General features: G+C 41.4%; 1 protein-coding gene across 1 annotated transcript; it reads right to left on the bottom strand.

Annotated features, from left to right (window-relative positions):
• Positions 1–6,823: 6,823 nt before the first annotated feature.
• On the bottom strand, positions 6,824–14,857 carry LOC139466857 (uncharacterized). Its single transcript, XM_071248598.1, has 3 exons — positions 14,518–14,857; positions 10,266–10,394; positions 6,824–7,092 (listed from the first exon to the last, which is right to left on the bottom strand). The coding sequence occupies exons 1-3, from the start codon at positions 14,855–14,857 to the stop codon at positions 6,824–6,826; spliced, it is 738 nt and encodes a 245-aa protein (XP_071104699.1).
• Between the last annotated feature and the right edge of the window lie 3,492 nt (positions 14,858–18,349).

Here is an 18,349-nt window from a genome sequence, read left to right as displayed (position 1 = left end):
TCTGCACAGTGATCTGAATGCATTGCAAACTCTGTTATACTTAATGAGGTATGACTTATCTTTAGTTTTTTTTCTGAACGCATTTAAATAATTGCACCGTTCGTGTTTTTTTACAGCGACATTCGTCATCATGCCATAGTGAACGTCTATAGTTATCGCTCACTCGTGTCTTCATCACAGAAGCGGCGGATACAATAGTATCAGTTAGTAATGCTGCACCAGACAAATCTGTAAGAGAACACAATGCTGCATTCTCACAGTCTGATGTCGAAGAGGATTCCATATTGTGGAGAAAATACTGTGAAGCTACACTTTCTACGTGTATCTGTATGCTTTACGGTTACTGACTTTGTGCAACAACTTCATTTTAATGCGGGGCAGACGGGTAGCCTGGAGGTTAAAGCGATTGCTCGTCACGCCGAAGACCCGGGTTCGATTCCCGACATGGGTACAATGTGTGAAGCCCATTTCTGGTGTCCCCCGCCGTGATATTGCTAAAAGCGGCGTAAAACCATACTCACTCACTCCTTTTAATGCCCCAAATACAGGTAGATGCTGCGATTCCGATCGAGATACTATATCAAAATCGGGGATATCGGGGAATATGTCACTCGATGCTAAAACATATTCTATCACACAATACCCTAAATGCCCATTAAATATAGTCACCGATTTGATAGTCAGTTCAAAATCTTTCATTCACAATAAATATGTTTAGAATTTAACACATTTTCAATGGGTTGTCTGGCCCAGACTCGATTATTTACAATCGTTCATTCGTTGGGTATAATTTGACTGAACCACATTCCATGATATTTGTCATATCACAATGTTACTGCCTGAGAAATTCATATTTCTACATTCAGAAAACCTTGTTAAACCTATTGTTTGTTTATTTGTTGTGTAACGCCGCACTCAGCAATATTCCAGCTATATGACTGCCGTCTGTAAATAATAGAGTTTACACGAGACGATCCATGCAATTGGGATACGATGACATGCATCAACCAAGTTAGCGTGCCTGACCACCCGATCCCGTTAGTCGCCTCTAACAACAAGCATAGTCGCCTTTGACGGCAAGAATGGGTTCCTGAAGACCTATTTTACCCCGAATCTTCACGGGTATCACAATATCAAATGGTCGGCCCCTTTCAGCAAGTACTATGGGTATGAAATCGTGTATTGTCATGGAATCGTGTAGTGACATGATGCACCATAACTTTAGTGAGCTATATTCATAGCAAAAACTAAACTAAACCTATTTTTCATCTTTCGGAAACTGATGTTTCTATACCCAAAGACATGTAACCTATATCGGAGGAAACACAATTGATTCCAAAGAGAACTATCATCAAGCAACTTGTAAACTTAGACTGAGATGGCAAGTGAGTTCTGTTTCAGGCAGCTGTTTCAAGACAGGGTGACAACAAGTACCATCTTTTAACGTATTTTGGTATGACGCGGCATTTCAATCTCCGACTAGATGGGGTAGTCTGGGTAGTGTGTGTGTGTGTGTGTGTGTGTGTGTGTGTGTGTGTGTCTGACGTCTAGGTGAGTACCCGATCCATTTAGTCTCCTTGTATGACAATCATACTCAGCAATATTCCAGCTTTGACGGCGGTCTGTAAATAATCGAGTCTAGACGAGACAATACTGTGATTGACATTATGAGCATCGATCCACGCAATTGGGATACAATGACATGCATCAACCAAGTTAGCGTGCCTGACCACCCGATCCTGTTAGTTGCCTCTTACGACAAGCATAGTCGACTTTGACGGCAGGAATGGGTTACTGAAGAGTTTGTTCTACCCCGGATCTTCACAGGTCCAATCTGACAGTGCGTAGGATTAGTCTCACAAATGAATGTTTTTCAACGTTTTTGAGGGGTTATGTAGACTCTTCTTGATCCCGATTCGAACTTCAGCTACCCTTGCCTTCAAGTGAAAGAAAAGAACATACATCTCCTATGCCGTCAATAGCTCCTGGATGCTATAAAATGTTCACTTCCTGGAATTGACCTTTGATAGATCTGGTGTGTGTGTGTGTGTGTGTGTGTGTGTGTGTGTGTGTGTGTGTGTGTGTGTGCGCGTGTGTGTGTGTTAAATCCAACCCGTGAAGGTCCGGGGTAAAATAGTTTTTGAGCAACCCTTGCTGTAAAAGGTGACTATGCTTGTCGTAAGAGGCGACTAACCAGATCGGGTGGTCAGGCTCGCTGACATGGTTGATGCATGTCGTCGTATCCCAATTGCGTGGATCGATGCTCATGATATAATTCACTGGATTGTCTGATTATTTACAGACCGCCGTCATATAGCTGGAATATTGCTGAGTGCGGCGTTAAACAACAAACAAAAGAACATACCACAACAAAACAATATAACATCCTGTCATCTCGGGATCAGTAAAATAACTAGTAGTGAGTGAGTGAGTGAGTATGGTCTTACGCCGTTTTTAGCAATATTCCAGCAATATCACGGCGGCGGACACCACAAATGGGCTTCACACATTGTACCCATGTCGGGAATCGAACCCGGGTCTTCGGCGTGACGAGCGAACGCTTTAACCACTAGGCTACCCGACCGCCCAAAATAACTAGTAACATATAACAGAACCACATTTAACTCAAAAATAACAAACATGTTTGTTCGCATATCTGGCATTTATTAGGATTCAAATTAAAGCAACAATCAATTTGTCTTCACAAGCAACGAGATGCTTTTCGTATGACCGACGAGATGTTAATACCACAGGCATACGAAGATATATCCAAATATCGGCGTTTATGATATAAATAGGGGAGGAGTCTTGCGGTCGGAATCTTGTTGTCCGTTACACGGTTTAAATGTGCGGTGATGTTCGTGTGCACCGTGTCAGACTGCCATGGACCAATCACCTCATCACAAATCTGACATTTAGTGGCAATAACTTAACCAATGGTCTTTCGGCCAACAGTCACTTTGCCTTCACAAGTAACGAAACTCTTTTCGTATGACAGACATGCGAATACCATATAAATGAGAAATATCGTGTTGACCGTTCTGATTTATTGACACAGTGTGTGCACAGCGCCGTTAGTGTTTACAGCGCCGTTCGTGTGTACAGTGTCGTTAGTGTACAGTGTCGTTAGTATTTACAGCGCCGTTCGTGTGTACAGTGTCGTTAGTGTGTACAGTGTCGTTAGTGTGTACAGTGTTGTTAGTGTGTACAGTGCCGTTGGTGTGCACATTGTCGTTAGTGTGTACAGTGTCGTTATTGTGTACAGTGCCGTTAGACAGACAGACAGATTGATTTGTATAAGGCCATTTGACCCATTGTACAAAATACATTTACATTATATTTATCTAAGAGTTACCTAATTGATACTTTTTGTGTTGTGTGTGTGAGTTGAGAACACGTACATTAGAAATTTTGCAAAATTTATCATTGCATCGTTGTTGGATAGTTGACAGAGTCTTTCTCAACAAAAATAATTATGATTAACTGTCTTTGGAATATACATTTCCCGCCGACTTGCATAAAGAGGACAGTTGTATATAACATGAAGTTCCTTCTCAATTACATGACAGTGTTTACATAAGACGGCATCCTCCTCAATATTAGCATAATCCCTACGAATAAGTTGAATACCAAGAGAGTATTCTGTCCACATCTAAATTTGGTTATTAGCCTTCTATATTCACAATGCTTAATATTTGATAAATATTTTTCACAAACGATATTAGATTTATGCAGTTTATAGAATGAGATGGTCTTGCTGCCTAGAGATGCATGCCAATCTTGAAACGAACAATCTTTAACTCTTTCGCTGAACATGTGTACAAATAATTCTGGAATGCCAAGGCTTTGTGCAGCCCATACATCCCCAAAACCATAATGACTGATATGCGATGCCCAGTGAGGGCGTTTTCTATCAGCAATGGATAATAACATTTAATAACACTGGTATGGGTATCTGTTTGGACTCATTTGCAAAATCTTAAACCAATATTTAATGCATTTTACATAATAAATAGTATGAAGTGGTATGTACAGTGTCGTAAGTGTGTACAGTGCCGTTAGTGTGTACAGTGTCGTAAGTGTGTACAGTGCCGTTAGTGTGTACATCGCCGTTGGTGTGTACAGTGCCGTTAGTGTGTCCATCGCCGTTGGTTTGTACAGTGTCGTTAGTGTGTACAGTGCCGTTAGTGTGTACATCGCCAATAGTGTGTATAGCGCCGTTAGTTTGCATAGTGTCGTTAGTGTGCTCAGTGTCGGTAATTAATGTGCTCAGTATCGTTAAATCCAAAATCTAACGAAGATACTGAAACACACCCCAATGCAGACGTGTTTTATGAATACTTCTCTAACTTGAATATTGATGTAGATGATACACAAAACGACTTTGAAAATGAAGATAATGATCATTTTAAGAACTACGATATAAGTACATTGAATAATGAAATAACATTGCAAGAAATTATATATTGCATTAAAAAACTAAAAAGGAACAAAGCTACAGCTCTTGATTTCGTTGAAAACAATTACCTTATCGATACTATAGATTCTTTGGGTCCTCTTTATGTCTTGATTTTTAATAATGTTCTCAATACAGGCCACATACCTGGGGCATGGTCGAGCGGCATAATAAAACCAATATATAAGAAAAAAAAGGAGATCGTTCTGACCCAAACTTTTACCGTCCAATTACTATTCTCAGCTGTTTCGGGAAACTATTTACGATCGTACTTAATGATAGACTTACTAAATTTATTGAAAACAATAGAATCCTAAGTGAAGCACAAGCCGGATTTCGTAAGGACCACTCAACCATGGATAATATATTCTTTTTACACATGCTGATAAATACACTTAAACAATCAAAGAAAAAGCTATTCTGCGCATTTATCGACTTCTCAAAAGCGTTTGACAAAGTCTGGAGAGTCGGCCTATGGCATCAATTACAAAAACAAGGTGTTAGTGGAAAATGTTTGAATGTTATTAAAAATATGTACCGAAATATTAAATCATGCGTTTGCTCAAAAAACAACTTGTCAGACTATTTTGTAACCGCTTCCGGCGTGCGACAAGGTGAAAACCTATCACCACTTCTATTCTCGCTTTACCTGAACGACTTGGAAAATTACCTATCCGCGGATCATTGTAACGGTGTAAAGCTTGACATACCAGAAGAACGTTTCGACATAATTTTACAATTCCTTATTATCCTGTACGCCGACGACACAGTCTTATTTGCCGACAACGCACCTGAAAGAAATATGTACCGAAATATTAAATCATGTGTTTGCTCAAAAAACAACTTGTCAGACTATTTTGTAACCGCTTCCGGCGTGCGACAAGGTGAAAACCTATCACCACTTCTATTCTCGCTTTACCTGAACGACTTGGAAAATTACCTATCCGCGGATCATTGTAACGGTGTAAAGCTTGACATACCAGAAGAACGTTTCGATATAATTTTACAATTCCTTATTATCCTGTACGCCGACGACACAGTCTTATTTGCCGACAACGCACCTGAACTTCAAAAGTCCCTTGATTCATTTCACAAATATTGCAAAAAATGGAAATTAGAGGTAAACACCTGCAAAACTAAAATATTAATATTCGGATCAGGCACCAAACTACCCCAGAATTTGAAGTTTTATTTTAACTCCGTTGATTTAGAAATTGTAAATAGTTATGTCTATCTTGGTATTTTATCCCATCGAAATCGTCGTTTTGTATGTGCAATTAAAAACCTCGCTGACAGAGCTACAAAAGCCATGTTCTGCTTATTAAAAATAGCACGGAATTTAAATCTACCTGTTGATTGCCTTCTCAACGCCTTTGATGTTCTAATCTTGCTAATTCTAACCTATGGTTGTGAAACTTGGGGATACGAAAACCATTCAGTATTGGAAAGAGTACACTTGAAATTCATTAAACTTGCCTTCAATCTTAGAAACTCAACACCCAATTATATGTTGTATGGTGAATTTGGGAGATTTCCAATAAGTATAATCATATATAAGAGAATGATCTCGCTTTGGCACAACCATATAAGTAATAATCGACAATAAGTAATAATTTTCAACCCTAATATTGAAATACATAAATTATATAAATAATATTAATAACAACAGAAGCAACTGGGTGGAGACCATTAAGAACTTATTAAACAGGTCTTTCTGTAGTTTTTAATCAACCGGATTCTGTAAGTCACGGCTGGTTAGTCTCAAAAACTGAAAACATTTTAAAAGATCAATTTATTCAAAAATTGAATGTCGATTTAACTGCAAGCTCCAAAGCTTGCAACTATAGAATTTACAAAACAAGTTTCAAACTTGAACAATATCTTCTCTTATCACCAGAAATCTTTACTCCAATTTTAAAATTAAGAACACTAAATATTAATTTACCGATTGAGACGGGCCGCTTGGAGAGCATCCCACGCGAATATCGCACATGTAAGCTTTGTACCTCCCCTGCCATAGCCGACGAGTTCCACTACCTCTATAGATGTGAATATTTTGACCAGCAAAGAAAAACATTAATTGACAGTAGATATCTAAACTGGTCAAACATTATTTCCTTTAAGCATTTGATGTCAAATATGAGAACTTACAATCTTAAAAAACTGTCTTAATTTGTAAAAATATTACTTTCTGCACTAAAGTAAAGCACTGTTGCCACTTGATCACATTGTATTTTTGTATATATGTATGCTATTATGTTGCTCATATACCACCGGTCGGCGGTTTGAGTTCATAAAGAACTTGGAACTTGGTTAGTGTGTACAGTGTCGTTAAAGTGCTCAGTGTCGTTAGTGTGTACAGTACCGTTAGTGTGCACAGTGTCGGATAGCCAGGTGCCATTTTTCTTCGTCATTAGCGACGAGATACCCGACAGGGAGCTCCAAAGCGGGCGTGTCGCATAGGTTGCATGTTTCATATATATTGTCATGCTCCGCATTGACACACACGAAGTCAGTCTCTGCCGCGCATGCTGCAGCGCCGGCCTGTATCGTAGGCCTGCTGAGGATCTTGGAGTTGCAAGAGTCAACTCCACTGGCAGGGTAAGTACTGATTTCCTTGCCATATGCGGTGCAGCCTGAAAAAAATGTCAGATGGACATCACTTCATACTTAATGGACTTAATAATTACGTGGCACTGGCAATACTTCAGCCACAAAGCGACACTGGTGCTAAAGGCATGTCATAGATGTATACATTGTAACCTCAATTTCACCAGCATAGTTTGAAATTGGACAGTGGAAATCATCAGGGATTTTCTTACTTGAATTCATAGACTCTCAGGGAGCAAGGGTGGCCCAGTCGTCTAAGGCGCCGCGATTCGCTATGCAGAGTTCCGTCCCTTGGGCACGCCAGAAACCTATGATTGTGGGTTCGAATACCGGTTCGCCCCGATTATGTTTCTAGGTTTGTCAGCACCATACCCGTGCTCGTGGGTTTCACCGAAGTGGTAAACGTCCGAGACCTGCATCACTTCGGGCTTTCCTCCCACATTAAGCTGACACGCCGTGATATAACTGGAATACTGTTAAAAGCGGCGTTAAGCCCAACTCACTCACTAACTCACTCATAGACTCTCAGGTTATCTCCTTGACACTGCCCACTTTACATAAAGTTTATCATGCGATAAGTTAGGGATTGTGATTATCCTGCATCAGGTGAGGTGAAATGGGGTTTAACGTCGCGTCCAAGATTATTGCACTTATATAGCCACGTGCATGTACGTGTGTGTGTGTGTGTGTGGCTGCTTGTACTAGTCCGGACTGATGCCGATTTATAGTGCTAGCACACTGAGATAACATGCCGCAGTTTAATACGAATACCCGCAGTTTAATATGAATACCCCACTCAAGACACAGTATACTGACTCCGAGCCGACCAGTCCTTCTTTTAGCCCCTTAATGCCGAGCGCCAGACAGGGTACCAACAAGTACCATCTTTTAACGTCTTTTTGCATGAGGCGGCCGCGGATCGAACCCCCGACCTTCCGCTCCCCGGGCGGACGCTCTACCACTAGACCACGGAGGCGGTTCCCTGCATTAGGAATAAACCTTGTATTTAGGACGCCTTGACGAGCTAAATACAGAGTGTGTATTCCGAATACTGGTTATTTATCATCCTAATACACACAAGCGTAGAAGAGGGTACAATGTCATTCTGAACTTCTGTCATCGAAAAACCTGTTTTCATCTCAAACAAAAACAAAAAAACAATTGCCTATACATATTGTTTCTACCTGCATACTTGTTTTTTAAAGGGAGGCTACGCTAACCCTAGTCTTTGTGTAGAGTCTGCCTGCCCTGTTATAGTGAGTGAGTGAGTGAGTGAGTTTGGTTTAACGCCGCTTTTAACATTATTCCAGTTATATCACGGCGTGTCAGCTTAATGTTGGAGGAAAGCCCAAAGGTATGCAGGTCTCAGACGTTTACCACTTCGGTGAAACCCACCAGCACGGGTAAGGTGCTGACAAACCTAGAAACATGATCGGGGCGAACCGGGATTCGAACCCAAAATCATAGGTTTCTGGCGTGTCCAGAGGACGCAACTCTGCACAGCGAATCGCGGCGCCTTAGACGACTGGGCCACCCGTGCCCCCTTGCCCTCTTGTAACGTTACGAGGTGCAGAGTCAAATGTAACAAAAGCGACAAAACGAAACAAGGTAACACTTCGGATATATTTAGGCCAAATCCAACTGTCATAAATTTGGGAAATGGACCCAAGCCGCAGAAGTCTACAAATGATCCCACTAGGCCATTGACATCGCTAAATTGTTTCGCAATTTAGTCTCCAAAGTTGACAATAACTCCCAGTTAGGCAAGGACTTTCAGGCTCCCGTCCAACTGTTGTCATCCCCTCCTTGCCAAATGCAGACCTGACATTAACTAACATTAACAAATCATTAACATTAAGGATGGTGGCGCAGTTGCTAGCGCCACTGTCATTGGATCCAGAATAGTAGACCGCCTCCGTGGTCTAGTGGTTGAGCGTCCGCCCGGAGAGCGGAAGGTCCTGGATTCGATCCCCGGCTGCGTCATACCAAAAGACGTTAAAAGATACTTGTTGTGACCCTGTCTGGCGCTCGGCATTAAGGGGCTAAGACAAGGACTGGTCGGCTCAGAGTCAGTATGCTTTGTCTGAGTGGGGTATTCATGTTAAACTGCGGCATGATATCTCAGTGTGCTAGCACTATAAATCGGCATCAGTCCGGACTAGTACAAGCAGTCACACACACACGTCGCTATATAAAACAATAATCTTGGACGGGACGTTAAACCCCATTTCACCTCACCTCACCTACAGACTAGTATCCAGGTTACCAGATAACAGCTCTATATTCACAGCATAAGCGAACGCCATTTTAACAGCTCTAAACTATATCAATAACCAATCTAAAAATAAATACTTCATAATTTTTTTCAGATTCTCTTTTGTGTATACAGACAATTGGATATGTAATTTAAACCTCTTTTACTTAAATTAAAAAAAATATTATTTGATGATCTCGACGCTGCCCAATATGACGTCTTTTGCTGGTAACCCAGTCATGTTGGAATCATTGGTAACACAATGACCGATGCGTCTGCAAAAGCAGCGCTCTGTGACACCACTTCTAATCCCTTACAATGATTATCAACCCATGATCAAGAGGTTACATACATGATCTAATACAAAAGAAGTTGGACACCCAAGTTGGTTGGTTTGTTGTTTAACACTGCACTCAGCAATATATTCCAGCTATATGACGGCGGTTTGTAAATAATCGAGCCAGGACCAGACACTCCAGTGAATGATATCCTGATTGATTGGTTGGTTTGTTGTTTAACGCCGCACTCAGCAATATTCCAGCTATATGACGGCGGTCTGTAAAATAATCGAGTCTGAATCAGACAATCCAGTGATTAATATCATGAGCATCGGTCCACGCAATTGGGATCGATGACATGCATCAACCAAGTCAGCGAGCCTGACCACCCGATCCCGTTAGTCGCCTTTTAAGACAAGCATGGGTTGCTGAAGACCTATTCTACCCCGGAATCTTCAGGGGTCCTGAGCATCGATCCATGCAATTGGGATCGATGACATGCATCAACCAAGTCCAAGACAACCCGATCCCGTTAGTCGCCTATTACTACAAGCATAGTCACCTTTTATGGCAAGCATGGGTTGCTGAAGACCTATCTACCCCGGGTCTTCACAGGTCAAAAACCAAAGTTTGACGCTGTCAGATCAATGTAATACCAAATACTTACGAATCAGACAGTCGCCACTCATGACGTCATAGCTAGCTCCAAACATGCAGGTGCAGACGCCGTCTTCGCATTTTGACTTCCCAAAGGCACAGTTTGAAGACGTCACGCACTTCGTTCCAAACGACGACTCTTGTAATAAGATACGGAACAAAGAAAATATAGAACCAGCTTTGTTTTCAAGAATGTAATATAAGACAAGACAGCTCATGTAAGGTTGGTTGGTTTGTTGTTTAACGCCGCACTATTCCAGCTGTACGACGGCGGTCTGTAATAATCGAGTCTGTACCAGACAATCCAGTGATTGACATGAGCATCGATTCACGCAATTTGGATACGATGACATGCATCAACCAAGTCAGCAAGCCTGACCACCCGTTTACGTTAAACGCCTCTTACGACAAGCATATATATATAGTCGTCTTTTACGGCAAGCATGGGTTGCTGAAGAGATATTCATCCCCGGATATTCACGGCTCTCAAACATGTGGAGGTAAGTGTTCGAAGGTGAATAGATTCCATCGTTCTTAAAGGTAAAAAAACCATTAGCATCAACTACACCCTGCATACATAGCCGACTCACTATGTCGTTGTTGTTGTTTAATTAAACGCCATACTCAGCACTATTCCAGCTATATGATGGCGGTCTGTAAATAATCGAGTTAGGACCAGACAATCCAGTGATTGACATCACGAGCATCGATCCATGCAACAACCAAGCCAGCGAGCCTGACCACCAGATCCCGTTAGTCGCCTTTTACGACAAGCGTGGGTTGCTGAAGACCCTGGATCCTCACGGGTAGGGGCTTTGAACAGTCATGGTGGTATATTTAGTGTTTCACCCTACTGGATCCCACCAACCACGGGGTGTCAACAAGGACGAAGCCATATTTATTACTCATCCGTAAAGAGATCACCCGTTCATTAAACATACAGTGGTATTACACACTGTTTAATAACATCACGTGCACACAGAGACCCGTGAAGATTCCGGGATAATCTTCAGCAACCCATGCTTGCCGTAAAAGGCGACTAACGGGATCGAGTGGTCAGGCTCGCTGACTTGGTTGATGCATGTCATCGAACCCAATTGCGTGGATCGATGCTCATGATATCAATCACTGGATGTCTGGTCCAGACTCAATGTTTTACAGACCGCAGTCATATAGCTGGAATATTGCCGAGTGCGGCGTTAAGCAACAAACCAAACAACCAACCAACCAACAAACGTGCACACAACTATTTTTGGTTGGTGACATGATGATACATCACATGACCTAACAAACTTGCTTCTGTCAAATTGTACCGATTCTCACAAGGGCGTATTACAAATACTTTTTTATTCAAAGAAATTATCATGAGATCGTAAAAGTAATATGTTCTAAATATACAGATGAGAAATTCTTTATTAATTAGAAATAATAACGACATGAAAATTAAAGTACATATAGCAGACGATGAATCATCGTCAAGCGAATGATCCTATCACAATGGCAACCGAAGCTATAAAAGTAAACGATTGTGTCAAAATTGATGGTCAGCTGAAGGGACGGGTGCTATCAGTTGTTCAGCCTTTAGGGACATACAGCATGTTCAACGTTAAACTGGATGATGGTTCCATGAAACAGGTGCCTCGCTATCGATGGCAACGAATTCCGGAGACAGTTTCGGCCATGTTACCCCCAACCACCTTTGGTGACAATGATCTATTCAAAGAGGACTTTTTTATATTGTGCCTCTGCCTCTAAAGGTGGATGAAATACCTGTTCCGCCAACCTACTGTGACGATTCCGAAATTTCGAATTTCACTGCAACAAATCAGAATGTGAACACTTCCAGGAAAACTGCGTACGACATGAAAATCATCACTAGATTCTTGCACTATAGACAACTAGAAGCTATTCCGGCCCATTAACTTTGTAAACTTTAATGCAAATTCTTCACGAACGTCAAAAAGGGTGACGGATCCGATGATGAGCCCACAAGTTTGAGGGGGATGACTGCCAGTATAGACAGGCACCTCCAAACAAAATTTTACGAAAAATCAATTGTGCACGATACAGAGTTGACACACGTCAAGAAGGTTCTGAAAACCAAACACAAAAATCTAATACAAGAAGGTCTCGGAAACATTTCTATGCGTGCGCAGTCCCTAAGTCAGAATGACATAGACACATTATGGGAATTGGGTCTGGATATTCCCGAATCCTTTTTGAATACACTTTGGTTACACAAAATAATGCCCAATACAACACATTTTGGGCTTCGCAGCGTTACCCACCATAGAAATATGCTCTGGGGTGACGTGATGTTAAATCAGGATGGAAATGGCATAGAGTACCTGCATTTGCTGAGCGACTAAACAAAACACGCACTGGTGTAAACATCCGGGATGTTCGGACTGTCACGCCGAAAGCTTGGGCAACAACAGGTGACAATCGCTGCCCTCTCCTTGCGTATAGGCGCTATGCTAACCTTAGACCAAAAGGTTTTAGTGGCCATGACGCGCCTTTTTACTTGGCAACAAATTCCCAAATTTCTCCCGCTCCGACACATCCTTGGTTTAAGCGACAACCTGTTGGCATCAACAAGTTCTGGTCCATAATGAAACGCATGGCAGCAAATGCAAAACTTGAATCTACCAAACGGTTGACGAATCATTCCGCCCGAAAGTATGTGGTCCAAACTCTTTCTGAGAAAAATGTTCTACCTCCTCAGATAATGCAAATCAGTGGCCTTAGAAATGTGCAGAGTGACAATAACTATTCACAAATTTCTGAAGAGCAGCACAAACATAACAGTAAATTGAATGACAGGCCTAGTGATTCTTGCACTTCTCAATCAATGCTCTGTGTTCCGACTTGCCAACCGTCGACCGTCTCTGCTCCATCCCAAACTTTCAATGTGTCAGCTAGCCAGTCTCGCACACTCAGCTCTTATCTTTTCCGGTACAATCACCAATTCACCATTTCTCAACCAGGGCACTGACAAGTCATTAGACACGTGTCTCCAGTGATAGGAAGTTTGAAAACAGACTGTCATCGGGGGAATCCCTCTGCCTGCGGTCAAGTGACGTTGTGACCTTGGCCTTGTCAACGAACGATTAAACTTGTTTTCGAAACATCACCGTAGTTTCGCGGTTTCGCAAGAAATTCATTAAAGTAGATTTGTTGTGGGAAAAGGGAGTGTTCGGGTGTTGCTAACATTTTGATATTATAGTTCCACTTGACGATGACTATTTACATGACATATGTATTTTACATGTCTCTGTATTCATACGGATCCGTGAAGATCCGGGGTAGAATAGGTCTTCAGCAACCCATGCTTGCCTTAAAAGGTGACTATGCTTGTCTTAAAGGGCGACTAATGGGATCGGGTGGTCAGGCTCGCTGACTCGGTTGATGCATGTCATCGACCCCAATTGCGTGGACCGATGTTCATGATATAAATCACTGGATTGTCTGGTCCAGACTCGAATATTTTCAGACCGCCGTCATATAGCTGGAAAATTGCTGAGTGCGGCGTAAAACAACCAACCAACCAACCATGTAAACTTCTGAAATAGCATGGATGGATGTTAAGCGTTATAGAAACAAATGGGGTAGTCTGTGATGTTCTTGTGACACTGGACCAGTCAAGCACTGTGTGGAAAGTGCTGGCAAGCTAGTGAGACCATATGGGTGGAGCGGGCACGTGCCTGTCTCATCTCACATTTCATCTGACATTACATCAAGATCAGCTGTTATCTGAAGATCACTTTCCACCCCGGATTCTCGGAAACTTGACCACTAATGCGGATAGGTGAAAAATATGATCACTGAACTTTTTCCTATCACCACTGCCATCATATATTGTATTTGATACTGCCATTGCTTATTGAACTACCACTCTGTTTTTATTGAGTTGTAAACCTAGTTAATTGTGTTTACAGTTGTTAGTTGTTTGTTGGTATCAAAATAAATATTTTTACGTACATATTTATGGGTTAGCTAATTGTTTCAATTTGGGAATCGATACGGAACAGACTGTTTTCAGCTCTCTCTCATGACAGATGACAACTGTATTTGTACAAATACAATACATATTTTACATATTAATAATGCAATCCTCTCTCGTTTGCACTTTCGATGCTCATGATAATAATCTCTGGATTGTCTGGCCCAGACTAGATTATTCACAGACCGCCGTCAAATAGCTGGAATATTGCTGAGTGCGGCGTTAAACAACAAACCAACCAACCAATCGTTGCACTTACTTCCACAGAAAGAATAGAGTCGTGATCCATCCTCGTCAGTCACGGGGTTCAAGGTCTTCCCAAGGACGGAGTAACCACAGCCGTAAGTAGAGCATGTCCTTGTCCTTGGGTTGTACCTGTAGGACTTGCATCTGTTGTCCTCGGAACACCTTCTGTTGCAAAATGCCGGCATCATCACATTCATGAATGTAGAGAGGTGGAAATCTGTAACAGCCTTTCCATCAAATTCCGCTAGACGATAATCCTTGCATTGTGTGCATGACGAAACAAATCCAATGACCTCTACTAGTAAACACATACCAATAGCAGCAGCGTATGCCTTTGAACACATGTCTGCCATTCTGTGTATATACACCCAGGAATAATGTCAAGGGATGTTGTTCACTGACATCCTCTGGCTCTTCTGACTAAACTTGTTTCACTTATGGTATTTGTGTTGCTCCAACGATATTCATTAAAAATGTACATCATCATTGATCAGCTAAGTGCAACCCCCTCTTTCCAATCTAGCCCTGAGAATAGAGCTTATTTCTTTAAGCATTATACCCGCTCCAATGGGTTTTCCCCCAATGGAAATTTGTTGGTTAATGCCACACTCATCAATATTGCATCTCTATGAAGTCGCCTTGTGAGGACCCAGGGTAGAATGTGTCTCCATACCCGTGAAGATCCCGGGGAAGAATAGGTCTTGGTTGATGCATGTCATCTATCCCAATTGCGTGGATCGATGTTCATGATGTAAATCACTGGATTGTCTGGTCCAGACTCGATTATTCACAGACCGCCGTCATATAGCTGGAATATTGCTGAGTGCGGCGTAAAATAACAAACCAAACCATCTCCCCATCTCAACAACAAGCTGACGCGCCATGATGATACTACAGTACTGTTAAAAGCGGCATAGAACGCAACCCAGTTGCTGAGTGCAACTATCACGTCGCATTCCCATTGTTTCATGCCTCGACCATCTTAATCTTGACTTGACTGACAATACTGTTAATTCCCCTCCAACAGCATTCATAATAGCAGAGGCTAGTCAATTATTGAACTAGTTTACCACTATTTAGCCATAAATTATAAACCTTCAGTGACGTCATCCTAGAATTTCTCCAGTGGGATTAAATCTCATAAACAGGGATATTATAATATCCCTGGGATTTTTGCTATTTAATATGTTATAATATCCCTGGGGCTATAATTTATAATAGGTCTTCAGCAACCCATGCTTGTCGTAAAAGGCGCCTAACGGGATCGAATGGTCAGCCATGTCAACTTGTTTCAAATAATATTTCATCTTTGATATGCTTCAGAATGACATGAAAACGTTAATTAAATCCGGGGTATAGATTAGGTCTTCAGCAACCCATGCTTGCCGTAATAGGCGACTATGCTTGTCGTAAAAGGCGTCTAACGGGATCGGGTGGTCGGGCTCACTGACTTGGTTGATGCATGTCATCGATAGCAAATGCGTGGATCGGTGCACATGATGTCAATCATTGGATTGTCTGGTCCAGACTCGATTATTTACAGACCGCCGTCAAATAGCTGAAATATTGCTGAATGCGGCGTAAAAACAAAAAACAAACAAACAAACCAAAATGCATAGAAACGTAATATATATAATATCCCAGGAATGATATCAACAAAACTTCCGGTAAGGCTGTAACATATGAATGTTTCTCGCTTGAAATTTATTTTGCATTCAAACACAATGTAATGAAATGTAAAATTAATGACAAATGTTTTCTTTATTTTCCCGAGGATCCAACAAACAAACGTCGTATCTGTATCCCAGTGTTTTCTACCACAAGGCTTCACGGGCGCTGATACATCACAATGCATTTAAGAATGTCTTTTTCAAGTACCGTACGCCAGGGAAAGATATTTCACGAGCATTTCTCAAGGTTCATGGGAAGTATTTTTTAATCTCATTAAAATCAGATCTCAGTCCTCGCTACCGCTAAACAAAGACTTGAGGACATCCCGTTACGGGTCAAGCCAGACCGACCTTGCGTGAACTTTGACCGACCAATGGAATGTCCAGACAGCTTTCTCGTGCGACAACGCTTCAACAATTGGCGACAACGCTTCGAAACATATTTTGACAAATTCTCAAAATGACTGAAATATTTACACATTTTATAAATTGCCTGAGAGAATCACATTTTACAAATTGACGGTAATATATACACGCTTACAAAGGAAAAGACCTGTGAAAACAACGTCTATCGCGCATTGAAGAATTTCCCAACCAAGACGTAGAGAAACAAGAACGAATTATCGGTTCAAATGAAGGAAAACAAAATGCAAATACCATAATTACAACCTACCAAATTTATGTGTATAAATTTTAGGCAGCTTTCTTGTTCGAGGAATGTATCCGTGAATATCCACACAAAGGAACAATATCCCATTCGCCTGCAGCTGTACTAAGAAACTTATTCGATGTCACTGTAACAATCACATATTTCAAAAGATATATATCGTTTCGGGATATTATAACCCGTGTTCGTTTCTCAACTGATCACTTGGATTGTTTCAGGTGTTCACATAGGTCTCACGTCTCAAAGGTCGGCTGAGAAAGCCCACGTGACAACTATTTTCATAACGTCCACGGTTCCTAAAAAATCCATTGAGTGAGAGATAACAATGATCAATCAATCAACGTATTATCAGTTAACCCTTTGAACAAAGTATGTTGTTTTTACATCGGCACTTCACTCCATGATATGAGTGTATTCCCTTTGTTTTAGTAAACCTAGACATGTAAACACTCACTTTTGACATATCCACTGTGCAAGATAACAGTGATTAATCAATCAACGTATTTTCTGTTAATCCTTTGATGACTAGGAACGATCCGTTGATTTACACAAAAAAATAAATCAGCTGATCATTCATCTCTTGCTGGGCTGCCACGTGCATATTACATAACACACATTTCACCTCACTTCAAACCTGGATTTAGATTGAATAATTACCCCAGACACAATAAATGCCAAATGGGAACCTTTGTCAGGTAATCTAAGTGGTGCTACCATTAATTGTACCTGTAATAAATTCATTAACTGAGCATCAAGTGAATGACGACAATACACAAGTGGAGGGTTATACGAGAAAACGTGGATGACAACAAGGGAGTAGTAATCGTATTATCGACGCAATCCGAAATCCGAAAATGCTTTCACTGCATGGATACTTTTTTCAGTATTAAACTATAACAATCTGGGGTATTTCCAAATGACGACTTCCGATGAGCTCCGCCGTTCTTTTTGTCTGTTTGTTTAGGCTGAAGAAATTAATTAACATGCGCCCTTTGTCGAAATCTGTATAGATCACAGTTACCCAATCAGTGTTTATGCAAAAATGCGTCAAACAAGTATTGCCTCCAGCCTCCAAGTTTATTTAACTGTCCTTGCAGACGGTAGCCCAGTCTCTGGTCACGCTCAGTTGCGTTGCGTATCATCCGGGTTCTCACGGGGGAAAAAAACATTACAAAGGCAACAACCAGTCCGGGGAATTGCGTTGGATCAGTGCCCATTTAACGTTCTCGTGGCTGCATGATTAGAAATCACATTCAGACTGTTACTTTCATGATCTGGTAAGCGACGCCCTGATTGGTCGGATGAAAGGTCGTTCTGACTTGCCCCCTAACGGGATGTCCTCAGATCTTTGTTTAGCGGTAGCGAGAATTAAGGTCTGATTTCAATAAGATTGAGTATTTTTGAAACATAAAAATGTTGATAAATGTTGTTTTCTCTTTATAACCTTGATAAAACACTTCCCCGCCGGTTTTTATGATATTTAAAACCCTTATCCCACGGATGCCGGT

The sequence above is a fragment of the Haliotis cracherodii genome, unplaced genomic scaffold, assembly GCF_022045235.1.
Source record: "Haliotis cracherodii isolate W230 unplaced genomic scaffold, xgHalCrac1.p SCAF_19, whole genome shotgun sequence".
Taxonomy (NCBI): domain Eukaryota; kingdom Metazoa; phylum Mollusca; class Gastropoda; order Lepetellida; family Haliotidae; genus Haliotis; species Haliotis cracherodii.
This window is presented reverse-complemented; position numbering and strand designations above follow the sequence as displayed.

Bases quoted from the DNA above. Each gene is read 5' to 3' on its own strand.
- LOC139466857 (XM_071248598.1), bottom strand. From the start codon at position 14,857: ATGGCAGACATGTGTTCAAAGGCATACGCTGCTGCTATTGGTATGTGT. The intron at 10,395-14,517 runs GTAAGTGCAACG...TCTTATTACAAG, and splicing joins ACTCTATTCTTTCTGTGGAA to AGTCGTCGTTTGGAACGAAG. The intron at 7,093-10,265 runs GTAAGTATTTGG...CATTTTTTTCAG, and splicing joins GAGTGGCGACTGTCTGATTC to GCTGCACCGCATATGGCAAG.